Source organism: Carassius auratus, unplaced genomic scaffold (genome assembly GCF_003368295.1).
Source record: "Carassius auratus strain Wakin unplaced genomic scaffold, ASM336829v1 scaf_tig00019339, whole genome shotgun sequence".
NCBI classification, from domain to species: Eukaryota; Metazoa; Chordata; class Actinopteri; order Cypriniformes; family Cyprinidae; genus Carassius; species Carassius auratus.
The window spans coordinates 48,256-63,051 of NW_020524950.1; the positions used below are offsets into that span (position 1 = coordinate 48,256).

General features: G+C 41.6%; 1 protein-coding gene across 1 annotated transcript in view; it reads left to right on the forward strand.

The window, feature by feature from the left end:
* The first annotated feature begins 7,493 nt into the window (after positions 1–7,493).
* LOC113076232 (protocadherin Fat 4-like) overlaps positions 7,494–14,796 on the forward strand; it is an 88,907-nt gene continuing 81,604 nt past the window's right edge. Inside the window, exon 1 of the mRNA XM_026248889.1 lies at positions 7,494–13,122. Within this exon, the coding sequence (XP_026104674.1) occupies positions 8,017–13,122 (5,106 nt within the window). The 5' untranslated portion in view covers positions 7,494–8,016. The remainder of the gene's footprint in view (positions 13,123–14,796) is intronic.

Sequence of the window (14,796 nt, forward strand, 5' to 3'; positions counted from 1 at the left end):
ATATCGGTCGGGCTCTAAAATTAACGTCTTGATTACCATGGTCAATGTAATGTTTATGTACTGTAGATAGTAAATGAAAGAGGCCCTAACACGGATCCTTGAGGAACTCCTTTAACAATCTCCAATAGTCTCCAATATTTTGATAAGCCAACACTCCTTAATCTATGCAGCAGTATCTCATGATCCACTGTGTCAAAAGCCTTTGATTAATCGATAAAAAAGGATAAATCGATAAAAAGAGAAGCACAGTAATCACCTTTATCAACTAATCCAATTATATAATTTAAAACTTCCATAACGGCTGTAGTGGTACTGTGTTTTTTTTGCGAAACCCATATTGATTACTAGATAGAACTTTGTGAGCATTCAAATAAGTTACTTGATCACTAATAAAACTTTCTAAAAATTTTTGACAGAACACAAAGCTTAGAGATTGGCCTATAATTATCTAGTATAGTAGAGGATCTGTGGTTAGATTGACCATTATTTACAACTTTAGAGTGGTTAAAGACACTGAAACTTCACAAGGACCCTTAACACATGCTCAGGTGTGGTTTCAATACACTGAACCATTGTCCACTCTGATCCTGTTCTTGTAGATGTGTGTTACCTGCAGGAACTGGATGTAATCCTGTGTGTGTGAAAGCTGCTCCAGCTCAGCGTCTCTCCTCCTCAGATCATTGATCTCCTGCTCCAGTCGCTCCAGTCGTTCTTCAGCTGGACTCACTGCAGTCTTTTCCTGATCTCTGATCAGTCGTATCAGCTCAGAGCGGCTTCTCTCAATGGAGCAGATGAGCTCAGTAAAGATCCTCTCACTGTCCTCCACTGCTGTCTGTGCAGAGCGCTGTTAGGACACACAGTGATTCAGCTTCAGTGAGTCTGAACTGAGATGGAGACAAACTTCTCTTCTTCTCCAGACTCACCTTATGAGACTCCACAGTCTCTCTCAGCTGCTGGAGATCTTTCTCTCTCTGCTGGATTCTCTGCTGGAACGTCTTCTGTGTCTCCTTCAGCTGCTTCTGCAGATCAAACAGATGATAGTGAATGTACATTAGAAGCCGTTTCCCCCATCAAATTGAAAAAGGTTAGAGGAAAACGTACTGTACCATGGTATAACAGTAAAACTCACTCTCTCAAGGAAGAAACTCGAAGTCTTGAGTGCAAATGGAGAAAAACTAACTTGGACATTTTTTTTTAATTGCGTGGAAAAACTGTATGTTCAGCTATAGACAGGTTCTAAAAACTGCCAGGATAGAGCATATCCACAAACACATCGAAAATAACCAAAACAATCCAAGGTTTTTATTTAGCACAGTAGCTAGATCAACAAATATCCAGATGGCACCTGATCTAAATATTCCCTTACAGTTCAATAATAATGACTTGAATTAGAATTTCTTCACTGATAAAGTAGATAACAACAGAAATACAATAACAAATGTAGATTCTACAGCATCTAACACTTAATTTCCACCCAAAGATAAACTGCTTTACAACTATAGAACAGGAAGAGCTAAATAAACTTATAACTGTATCTAAACAGAGTTGTTACCTGTAGCCGAAGAACCTCTTCTCAATATTATTAGCTCAATGAGTGTTTATGCTTTCGAGGGTTTTTAAATAAGCTTGATATGTGTTTGGAAAGATGTTCTGTTATCGTTTTGTTGACATGTCGAGTGTTTTCTGTATTATATTTCGTTTTTTAGACTAATGCTAATTTCTATTACTGGGATATTGTTCAGCAGCTATTGTTTGCATACCTGTTGAAGAACTATGAAAAAAAAGTGTATATTATTTTAATGTTTAAAAACAGTAAATTGTTACATTATATATACCACCAGAGAAAAAGCTTTGTGTGGGCGTTTTTTTCTCCCCTTTTCTGATTAATTTTTTTTTTTTAATGTAGGATTATTTTGATCACCCGTGTTGATCACATCAATGACACACAGTTTATCTTCTGCGCCACTGGAACTAAGTTCAGAATTGTCTTTTGTAATCTTGACTCTGCAAAAAACACGTTTGGTGGGTAATATGTATGTTAACAAACTTTGATGCAATAAACTGCATGATTTAAAAATAGCATCCCTCCAAAAACATCTACATTTCTGTCTCTTTTCAAGTGTTAGAAAAATATAATTAGTTGAATTTATAGGGGTTATTATATCACAATTCTATAATAAGGGGGTTATTATAGAAACTCCCTGGACCTCACTAATTTTCAAAGCCTGGCTATGGCCATGGTTATAATAATAAAACGCAATATATTTCAGTATTTGAACCTCATAATTAAATACAAACGATGGAGAAAAACTGCAAAAAAGGTCCACTTTTTGAAAAAAAGAACCCCCCCTTTCAATAGACTCGCTACGAACCTGTAGATGGACCCAGCCACAGCAGAAAGCCTCGTAACTTTCCAAAGACTTGTGGCTTTTTGCATTGTGTAGTAACTTAAACCAAAAAATATATAATTCCCAATATCCATCTGTGTGCATGGAGGTAAATGGTCCAGGTCTCTGTGCCGCTTGAGAGCTTCTCCAAATACCGCTGTTTTGCGCTTGGTGTAACCTAAAAAAACTGTATTTCATTGTTCCTGTTCTCCATATGTATCGTGAGAGGTACTGGAGTAGTTTTTAACGCAGCAGTAACTTCCAGGCATGGTAAAACAGTGCAGAATTGCGAGAACCTCCTCTTAACAACACATGTAAACAATCCTGTTTCGCCGCCGGTATCCTTCCAACATGACGGAGACCGTGATATGGAGGGAGGGGCTTTGTGCTATGACGACAACTTCTCATTCTCAATACATTTATTGTGAAATGACTGCATTTCCGTGTCAATCCATGTTCATTTTTAACGGGAACAATGTGCTGTCACTTTAATTCAGTGCATGCAGCACAGCAAAAATAGACTCTGTACGGACCGCAACCGCGTGTGAACGCTGGAACCCGTAACATGGGTGCGTAAAAAAATACGCAACGCATACGCACCGCGGACGGAGTATGTGTGAAACGGGCGTCACTCTCAATTCCTGCACAACCGGAGGCTGCAGGAACATACTGTTGAATGAGTGACTCCTAGCAGGCTCCTGATTGGTAAACGCGGCTCGAATTGACGCCAAAGTTCAAATTTTTCAACTCGCGTCAAACGCTAAATGCACAAAAAGCACTATTCGCACTTAACGCGCGTATGCGCGAATGAGCGAATGAGGCGAATTCGCGTCGCGAGACCTCCAGACGCGCGTAAACGCGCCTTTGCATTGACTTAACATTGAAATCATTCGCGCCAGACGCTCTATTCGCGTTTGGTGTGAACACAGCATGAGACGTGCGCTCAAGACTGGGCATCCGCACTGTCTGATATATATAGCCTACATATACATACACACACACACACACACACATATAAGACATAATTCAGCTATTATTTTGTCTTGTAGATTATATGTAAACATCTTTGAAGCAAAATATCTTACTCAGGGCAGCATAAAAAAAAATTCATTTTGTAATACATCTTATTTTGGTGAAATAATTAACAGTTTGCCCACAACGATGTCTTCATAGAAATATCAGAATAAACTTCAGTCAAACAGACCCTTTGTAAAAAAATAAAAATAAAAAAAAGTGCTTTCACAGCTAGCAAATGTTTATATTAATTTATCTTTTTACTGTTATTTTTAAATCACATTTCTAAATGTTACCATCCAAAATAAACAATTTAAATAAATTAAATAATAATAATACAATAAATATGAACTAAAATAAAAAGTTGTTTTTAAATAATTTAGTTTTTTACAGTCTTTTGTTGCAGTCATCCAGTGTTTATTACACATTTAACAAGACTGACTTTTTAAATACTGTGTGTAACATTATTTTTTAGATGGTTTGCTGCTTAATTATTTTGATTTAAGCATTATTTTTAAATACTTTTTTAATAACGATATTCATTAAACAAAATAATTTCCTGTTTGAATATATTTTCTGTATATGTCACTTACAGTAAATGACATTTGGGACTGTCCTCAATATTTTACCCAAAAGTAGAGTAACTTTTTTTTTTTTTAAAGCTAGGATAGTACACAGTTAAGAGTGTGAGTGCAAGACCACTTTTTAGGTGTTGGTGGTGGTAATGCATGTATAGAAATTTTATGCTGATTTATGTGTGTGTGTGTGTGTGTAGTTCTATAGTTACATTGTAATTTGTGTTGTTCCATTCTTATATGCTTAAAACAACTAATGTCAATAAACTAATGTAAAATATGGGCTGTTTTTTCTCTTCTGGATTAGCATTTCATATATAATATTCAGTGGTGCGCAGAATTATTTGAACATTAGTATTTTCAGCAGCTAAAAATGGTTTTAAGTCAGTTTTTGCAGCAGTGGTGTGTCATCAGGAAATAGCAGTCTACATGTCCAAATATTCATTTTGCCATTAATTGAAATAATGATCTGATCATCAGTCTGTCTGGAATGAAATACAAACTGAGAGAATAAATCCAGAAGAACTGAGACAACGAGACGCTACAAGTAACCTACTGTTTAATTCAATAGCATGTGTCCTGAATTACAAATGTGTAAAACCTGAATTAAAATTTTAATTTAGAAATCAGAAACAAGACACACCTTTTGAAGTTGAAATAGAAGACTTTATTGATTTTAAAAGAATTTATATGTTTTAATGTCAAACTCAGTCAAGACAAGTGCAGTATCTTCCTCTAGGGGGCGGTAAACTGCACAATCTTTGTAATGCTTTACCAGATTTTTTTCTCAATTGTTCAAAGTATTAAAAATGTTTTTGTCATATTATAAGTCTGTGAATAAAACCAATATCTAAATGTTCTTTTATGAACCAGTAATAAGACACACCCCTTATATTTAATATTTTTTTGTATAAATTTCACAAGTGAAGCTTTTTAGATGGAATAATTGTGCCTTTTGCTCTTTGTTCTGCACTTTGCAGACGGTCCCTATCCTACATTTCTACATTATGAGGTCTATCATTTACAATACTTTAAGGCAGATTAAAACAAATACAACACATTGTGTGTTCTCTCTTCTACATTTGAAAACCATTAGAGCACATTATGTTTATGGTCAGTGTTCTAATAGGTAAATAGCTATTGAAGATTTCTAACAAATATCAAACGTCCTCTTATGATCAGCGGGACCCCTGTGGAGAGGGTGAGCAGCTTCAAGTACCTTGGTGTAAACATCTCGGAGGACCTGACTTGGACTACTCACATTCAAACACAGGTTAATAAAGCCAGGCAAAGACTGTACCATCTGCGACAGCTGAGGAAATTCAGGGTCTCACCAGCAATCCTGAAAACTTTCTATTCTGGGGCTATAGAAAGTGTATTGACTCAGTGTATCTCAGTGTGGTATGGGAACAGCTCCAGTCAAGACTGCAAAGCCCTGCAGAGAGTTGTGCGCTTAGCTGAGCGCATCTCAGGGTCTGCTCTCCCCTCTCTGCAGGACATCTACCTCAAACGTTGCAGAAGTAGATCTGCAAAAATCATCAAAGACTACACCCACCCCAGTAATCATATTTTCACTTTGCTGCCATCTGGTAAGCGCTTCCGTAGCCTGATGGCAAAAACTGAGAGACTCAGGAGGAGTTTCTTCCCCCAGGCCATCAGGCTCCTAAACTCTAAACAAGCCTCTTAACATCCTCATGCCTCCACTTAATGTTCACTTCATCTTTTTCACTTTATTCACTACCTCACATAGACACACTGACAGTGTCACCCTGTTTTGCACATTTGCTATTTGTACATTCCTGGGTATCTAATATTTAAGATTACAGTAATATGCATATATGCACATTGTACATCCCTGTACATCTTAATATTTAAGACTACAGTTTACACTCATGCACATTATTTTGCGTTCTATATTTAATTCTACAATATACATTTTTTTATATTTTATTCTTATATTTTTATTGTTTACTTTTATCTCATTCTTACATAGTTTTATTTATGTATATTTTAATCTGTGTTGTTTTCTTTAATAATTGCACTGTCCATGGAGCGGACCTGACTCACATTTCACTGCTGGTTATATATGCTATATATAATTTGTATGTGACGAATAAAAATCTTGAATCTTGAATCTTGAACGTCAAACTAACTTTATATCAGTGCTCCTGCGCAGGTTTAAGCTTACTGACCTGTTAATATGATAACAACTCCGGGATGAACTTCGAAGAACCAACCGATCCAGATCAAGAGAAATCGTCAACAATCAAATCCAGCTGAGACAGATGAAGAACGGACCCTTGAACTTCTTCTTCTTCTTCTTCTTGGCGTTTGATGGCGAACTTGTAGGTGCATTACGACCACCTACTGATTAGGACCATAATACTCCCTAAATTCCATTAAACATTGAAATTTTAAATCTTAGCCTTGAGATGATATTTTCCTCTTGTCTATTTCTTCCTGTTACTAACCAATTCTTTGAATGCTATAAAACCATCTCCCTGCTCTTTCTTCTTCCCAATATTTCTGCCATCTATTCTTCACGTTGCCTGATTAAACAAGTAATTTCACTCTTACCATAATTTATCTGCATATCTATGTTCTACTTTCCTTTGCATATTGGTCTGCTGAATAGTTTCGTTTTTTCCCAAAGCAGTCTAATTTCTTATATTATAATTAATAATAATCTTATATTATATAATAATCTTATATTATAATTTTAGAATCTTATAATTAAGATTAGTGAAGGAGGCTGAGAGACTGCAGATAATCAGATTAACCGACCCGGTTAGGTTTATTTGGCGTATTAATAATAAAGGAAATAAAGCCATTTTGACCGCTGGACTTCATCAGATTGCTTGACCGCTAGATGGCGCTACGCACTTGTGAATCTGCAGACAAGCGTTCATTGATAAACTGTTGCATCTGAAATTTGTTAATATTTCCCAAGAGCATGATAAACTTCAGACACGCCGCTGTCAAATTAATAATTATCTGCCAGTAGAATTAGAAAAATAATCATGTTCTCCCTTTGAATTAAGTCCATTTTTTCTGTCCACATTGACATGTGTTTTGTTCTGTTTGAAGTATCAGGTATATATATAAAAAAATAATTAATAAAATAATTTGGTTCTGAAGCAAATGTATCTCGATTTAAAAATGCTTAAATATTTGGACTTCAAGTAAAAAATAAACAGCAAGAAAAAAGTTCTCAATAATGTTATCAAATAGCCTAATTATTGTGACGAACTACATACAACATTCACAGATATGCTACAAAGAGTATATAAATGTATTCAAACACTTATGAAGAGTGGAAAAAGCAGGCAGGAATGTAAATGAGCGGCTGGTGTTATTGTGGGCACATAACGGTACATTCAATACCTGGAGCGCAGCTCTGTTATAATATTCAGTCCACGCGATGATTGACATCCGCCTCATCCAATCAGCAGCCGAGTCGATGACTTTACAATAGAACTGTGTGCCAGAGAGGGGCGGGCTCAGGAACTGAGAGCCAATGACAGGCCAGGAGGGCGGGAGTTTTCTCAACTCGGGCTTTTGTTCTCTGTCAGGGCAGTAAAGTGAAGTTTGGTCACCGTTATTCCGTGGGACATCCCGTATCAGAAACACAGGGAGAACATTAGAGCTGCTTTATTTCCTGGAGGAAAAACTCTCATTGCAGGATTTAATCGTAGCAAACTTTCCTTTTCTTTACAATGGAAACTCCATCATCATCATCATCATCATCATGAGAAGAACGCGAAGTTTTGCTGGATGCTTTCTGACAGGATTTTACAGCGAGTGAACCCTTTCTCCTCCCTAAAACGGATTTTTAAGGATATCCCCTCGGATCTACAGCTCTCTATGAACTCTTTAGAGGAACTTCACCTCAAGTTTCTTTGAAGCGGCAAGCGCGCTTTGGATACATTTCCTTTGATCGCCGCCTTTGCTTTTGTTTTTGTTTTATTTTTTTGGATACAATGTTGCAAATCTGAGGTGAATGTATCAGGCTCGGAGAAACCCTGACTGGATCAGTGATCATGGCGCTTTTAGGTAGACCTTTGGACACTTTGCATCTTATTTTATTCGTTTTATGGACTTTATCGCGCTACTCTTTATCCAGTCAAGTTCGGCAGGAGTTTGAGGTTCTGGAGGAGCAGCCGCTGGGCACATATGTGGGCACCATCGACACCAAACCCTCTTTCACTTACAGATTCAGCGAACACCACAAACTTTTTTCCATCAACGCCACGACGGGCGTCATCTACACATCCTCCGTGATCGACAGAGAAGTTCTGCCTAGTAACATCATCAATGTGGTGGTTCTGTCCAGTCAGCCCACTTACCCCACAGAGGTGCGCATCGTGGTTTTGGATATTAACGACAACGCGCCGGTGTTTCCTGACGCGTCGATCGTCGTGTCGTTCAAAGAAGACGCGAGCAGCGGGCGTCAGGTGATTCTGGACACCGCGACAGACGCGGACATCGGGAGTAACGGAGTGGATCACACCACCTACCGAATCGTCAGCGGGAACGAGCAGCGCAAGTTTCGCTTGGATATCACCGTCAATCCGAGCGGAGAGGGCGCTTTTCTGCACTTGGTCTCCACAGGAGGGCTGGACAGAGAATTAACCCCCTTCTATCAACTCCTCATCCAAGTGGAAGACAAAGGAGAGCCTAAAAAATTCGGGTATCTGCAGGTAAACGTCACCATTCAGGATATAAATGACAACCCGCCTGCTTTTGACCAGGATCATTACCAGACCAGTGTGTTTGAGGACGCTGCCACTGGCTCCAGTGTTCTCCAAATAACAGCCACAGATCTGGACGAGGGTGCAAATGCTGAAATAACATATTTTTTAGATGAAGGAACTCCTTTTCAGATTGACCCTAAGGCTGGGACTGTGATTATAAAGGAGGGGTTGGATTATGAGACCAGGAAAGAGTATTCTCTCACTATCCATGCAGTAGACAACGGCGTCCCCTCTCTCTCAGGCAGGTCAGAAGCAACTATAAAACTGCTTGATGTGAATGACAATGACCCTGTAGTTAAATTTCGATACTTCCCTACCACGTCCAAATTCGCTTCAGTAGATGAGAATGCACAGGTGGGCACCGTAGTGGCATTATTAACAGTTTCCGATTCAGATTCGTCCACAGCTAATGGTAATATTTCCGTTTCTATACTTGGTGGAAATGAACAGAGACATTTTGAAGTCCACAGTTCGCCCGTCCCCAATCTGAGCTTAATCAAAGTAGCCAGTGTGCTCGACCGAGAGCGAATCTCCTCCTACAACCTCACCGTTTCAGTGTCAGATAACGGCAGGCCTGTCGCTCGCTCCTCTTTTGCAAGTCTGGTTATATTTGTGAATGATATTAATGACCATCCGCCCATATTTCAGGAAGCTGTGTATAGAGTAGACATCAGCGAGGACATTCCTAAAGGCAGCTACATTAAAGGGGTCTCAGCCACAGATGGAGACTCCGGGCAGAACGCCAATCTCCGCTACTCACTGGTGTCTGGAAACAGTTTGGGCTGGTTTGCCATCAGTGAGAACAGCGGTTTGGTTACCAGCGCAGCGGAGCTCGATAGGGAACTAGCTTCTCAAATAGTGCTGAATATCAGTGCTAAAGACCAAGGCCTGCAGCCGAAAATCTCCTACACCAAATTAATAGTGAATATCACAGACATTAACGACCAGGTCCCCACTTTCACTCAAAGCACATATCACATTTCATCAATCGAGCATTCACCGGCCGGATCCGAGCTTGTGGTGCTGTCCGCCACAGATTCGGATCTTGGTGCCAATGGCACGGTCCGATTCTCATTTGATCCTGAAACCCCCTTAAATGTTCAGAATAAGTTCAGGTTAGATGCAATATCAGGCCGGTTGAGTACAGCCACAGAATTAGACAGAGAAGAAGAGGGCTTTTATTTCCTGCACATCAAAGCCACAGATGCAGGCATGCCCCCCCTTTACTCCATCTGCAAAGTCAATATCACACTGATGGATGTTAATGATAACAGCCCAGTGTTTTACCCCATGCAGTATTTTGCCAATATCAAAGAAAACGAGCCTTCGGGCTCATTTGTGACTACTGTAACAGCTTCCGACCCTGACCTTAGCCGCAATGGCACTGTAAAATATGCCATCACTGCTGGTGACTCTTACAAGTTTCACATCAATAGCAACTCTGGTAAAATCACGACTCTAGTGCCACTCGACAGAGAGGAGAAAACCTCTTATCAGCTGCAGGTCACTGCGACGGACGGAGGCGGATTGCGCTCGAACACGCAAGCTATAGTCACAGTCACTGTTGTAGACACACAAGATAACCCGCCCGTGTTCAGTCAGAAAGAGTACAGCTTTGTTATGTTTGAGAACGTGGCTGTTGACACCATTATTGGCACCGTGTCGGCCACCACAGTAGATCTGAACACAAATATCACTTATTTGATCGCATCAGGAGACCAGCGCGGTCTGTTTGCTATCAAAGGCAGCACAGGGCAGATCACAGCTTCGGGTCTGATAGACAGAGAAGAGCAGGCATTTTACCAGCTCAGGGTGATTGCAAGGGGTGGGGAGGTTACAGGGGAAGCATTAGTTAATATCACAGTGAAGGATCTGAACGATAATGCACCTCATTTCATTCACAATGTTGAGCATGTCAGCGCTGTGGAGAACTGGGCCACCGGTCACCAAATATTCCAGGCTAAAGCTTCGGATCCTGATGAGGGGACCAATGGTATGGTCATGTACAGCCTTAAACAGAACCCTAAAGGCTTGTTTCATATCCATGAAAGACATGGATTGATCACCCTCACTGGCCCCTTAGAGGTCACCACCAGCTCCTACCAGGTGGAGGTCATGGCCTCTGACCTTGGCATTCCTCAGCGCACCTCCAGCCTCATTCTCACCATCAGTGTGTATGACGTCAACGACAACGCGCCAGTTTTTGACCAGCTCTCCTATGAAGTCACCATTCTAGAATCTGAGCCGGTTAATAGTCGTTTTTTTAAGGTGGAGGCCAGCGATAAAGACTCAGGACTCAATGGGGAAATTGTGTATGATATCGTTAGCGGTAACACAAATGACGTTTTTGGGATTTTCCCTGATGGGCAGTTATATATTAAGGCAGAATTGGACAGAGAAGTACAAGATCGGTATAGTTTATTAGTGGTGGCCAAAGACAGAGCTGTCGAGCCGCTGAGCGCCAGTGTTAATGTGACGATTCTTCTCGACGATGTCAACGACAACCGTCCGCTTTTCAACAGCACTAATTATGTGTTCCACTTCGAGGAAGAGCAGGAGCGAGGCTCTTTCGTCGGGCTGGTTTTCGCTGAGGATAAAGACTTTGGGCCGAACAGCGAGGTCCGTTACTCCTTTGAAACGCCGCAACCAAATTTCGAGCTGAACACCATCTCGGGTGCATTGACCAGCACGCTACAGCTCGACCGCGAATCACTCATGAGACAGAGAGGTGCCGCGGTGTTCAGTTTCACAGTCATATCTTCTGATCAGGGCCTTCCCAAGCCTCTCAAAGACCAGGCCAAAGTTCAAGTGTACATACAGGACATCAACGACAACCCACCAAAATTCACCAAAGACATTTACCAGGCCTCTATCTCAGAATCTGCCCAGAACATGACGCAGCTGCTCCGAGTCTCTGCCTCAGACGTAGACGAAAATAAAAACGGCCTTGTTCACTACGACATCTTGGAGGGAAATGAGGAGAAACAGTTTAGCATTGACAGCACTTCTGGTCAAGTTACTCTAGTGGGAAAACTGGACTACGAGACAACACCCTTTTACTCCCTCAAAATTATGGCGGGGGACTCTGGGATTGTGCCTCTGTCATCGACTTGTGTATTGAGCATCAGTGTTCTGGATGATAATGATAACTATCCATCATTTCCCAAATCAACTCTTACAGTGGATGTGCTGGAGAACATGCGGATTGGAGAGCTGGTCGCCTCTGTAACCGCCACAGATGCTGACTCTGGATCCAACGCTGACATCACATACAGCATCTCCGCCACAAACAACCACGGCACGTTCAGCATCAGTCCCAACACTGGCAGCATTTTCCTGGTCAAAAAACTGGATTACGAAACGCAGTCCCTATACAAACTCAACATCACAGCCAGAGACAGCGGGAGGCCGCCCAGATCTTCCACCATTCCGGTCACCATTCATGTGAGAGATTTTAATGACAACCCTCCTGTTTTTACACCAGGTGACATTTTTAAGTCCATCCCCGAAAACCTCCCGCTCTCCACCTCCGTCATGACTATAACAGCTCACGACACGGATGCTGACATCAACGGCCAGCTGGAGTACTCCATCGTCATGCAGACTCCTAGAGGAGGTCATTTCCGCATCGACCCCTCGTCTGGAGTTATCTACACGAACAAGGAGATTGACAGAGAGTTCTCCAACCTTTTTGAGCTGACCATCAAAGCGACCGACCAGGCCGTGCCGGTCGAGTTCCGGCGTTTTGCTCTGAAAAATGTTACCATATGGGTGACGGACCAAAATGACAACATACCCATATTTATCTCCCAGAATGCCCTAGTGGCTGAATCGAACATAGTGATCGGTTCCATTCTGACAACAGTAGTGGCTTTTGACCCCGATGAGGGTGCCAACGGAGAGGTGGAGTATGAACTCGTAAGAGGAGATTCGGACACCTTTATCATGGACCGCTACAGTGGAGATATCAGACTTGCCTCTCAACTCATTCCCTCAAAGCTCATCTACAGTCTGACCGTGTCTGCTACAGATCACGGCACGGACCGCAAGACCTCACGGACGGAGCTGACCATTATCCTCCAGGGTTCGGAAGGCCCGGTCTTCTCCCAACCCAAATACATCACTATTCTAAAGGAGGGCCAACCACCTGGAACCAATGTCATCTCTTTGGATGCCTCCAGTCCACGTGGCACCGGCACAAAGGTGGAGTTTTTTATTGTTTCAGTCCGGAGCGGAGGGAAGGCCGCAGGCCGGCTTTTCACCATCGGACGCCACTCTGGGATGATCCAAACAGCTGCAGAACTGGACAGGGAGCAAGGCTCGGACCTCTACTTGATAGACGTGTACGCCATCGAAGCCGACGCCAGCCAGCCCAGAACACAGCATGCTGAGGTGAGTAATCACTTTTTTGGGGGGGTGTCAGTGATTTTGATGGTTCTTGCATATTGTGTGAAAGGAAATCTATGGGAACACATTCTGAAACATGTGCTGAAGTCATTTGTGTGAATGTGGTGGAAAAACATAAGCGAGAATATGAGTGAGTGTTGGATAACCGTGTGTGCATTACTAAAGTTCCTGCTTGTTTTCCCCCCTGTTCTTTTCTAGACGATCTGGGTTGTATTAAGTATAAATTGCTTTGCACTTGAGATTGTGGGCTTTGTTTTTTGGCAGGCTAGCTGTATTGTTTCAGCTCAGAGAGAGTGCAGGCCTTAATCTCAGAGTGTAGCGCTCGCTGCGCAGAGAGAGGGGAATCCTGGGTAAAATGTGCTGCTTTGCATTCCTGCTGTGACTGAACTAATCTCTGTTATCAGCAGTGACAAATTCAACAAATCAGACACCCAGACAGCGTGAATGCAGATATTAATAACATGAAACCATGGGATGGAATTGTTTGTTTCTTTCTTATTGTAATCGTTTTCTGGCCAGGGAAAGGCGGAGTAAAAAGGAAATGAGCGAGGGAGATCCGTGTGTGGGTCTCAGATACCTGTCCCCCGCCGAGTAAGCAGAGGAATTAGCCGGGGTTTGAACGCCTCGGGCGATGTCAGAGCAGGGTGGTCCTTGAGACCCTGCTTTGTGCCACCAACTTTGCCTGAACAGGCAATAAGTGACCATTAAATTCAGCTGACCCTCTAAGTCTCAGTGAATAGAAATGTTCTTTCAGAGGAGGCTGAGAGGAGTAAGAGGAGGAATCTCTAAAAGTGAAACTTAATCCTCACGTTCAGTTGGTACACTGCGACGCATCTGCATTGCTCCCGCTAAACTCTCCCTCGAGGGATAGAGTTAAACTCTCGGCTGCAGGAACCAGATGAAATTCTACACTGGGCTTGTGGGTTTGTGTGCGCAGGCCTCTGCTCAAATGAAAAACAAATGTGATTCTATATATGTGTGTGTTTTGGAAATTTCAACTGGAACCGAAAATGTTATATTATTACAGGCTTGATGATTCGCGTTTATAAAGTGGATTTTTTTCCTTCTCATTCTCTGCTGCTTGTGATGAAATGTGCTTTGTGTTAGAGTCTTGAAAATAGCTTCCCGAGAGGCGTTGCTCTCCATGCCGAGAGACAGAGAGTGAGCGTAATTGAAGTCAAAATGGTTTGGGTTTGCTTTGGTTTGTTTTGTGAGGGGGTGTCATCGCTTGTGTCAGCTAACTCATCTGAGGTTGTCCATGTGAAGTGAAGATCATGTGCTTACAGCAATGACAATGAAAGCAGATGTGGGTGACATTAGAGCTGCTTAAACTGTGTGTGTGTGTGTGTGTGTGTGTGTGTGTGTGTGTGCGTGTGTGATTAACTACTTAACCATATTTGAGGGGGGAAATGAGGTCCTCAATTGTTAGTTTTTTAGAAATGTAAAAACACAGGATGTTTTCTGTTGGGGTTGCTCTGCAGTATATATAAGTAGCTCAATGTAACATTAGAAGTCTATGCATTGTCCCATTTGGAAGTAAATGTTGTGTTTGTGATTGTTTGGCCTCACAGTTTCAATGCAGAATAACTTGTTTTCTTAAATAGTACTCCTCTTGTTTGCCACTAAAACATCCTTAAATTTAGAAATCATGAAACCTTA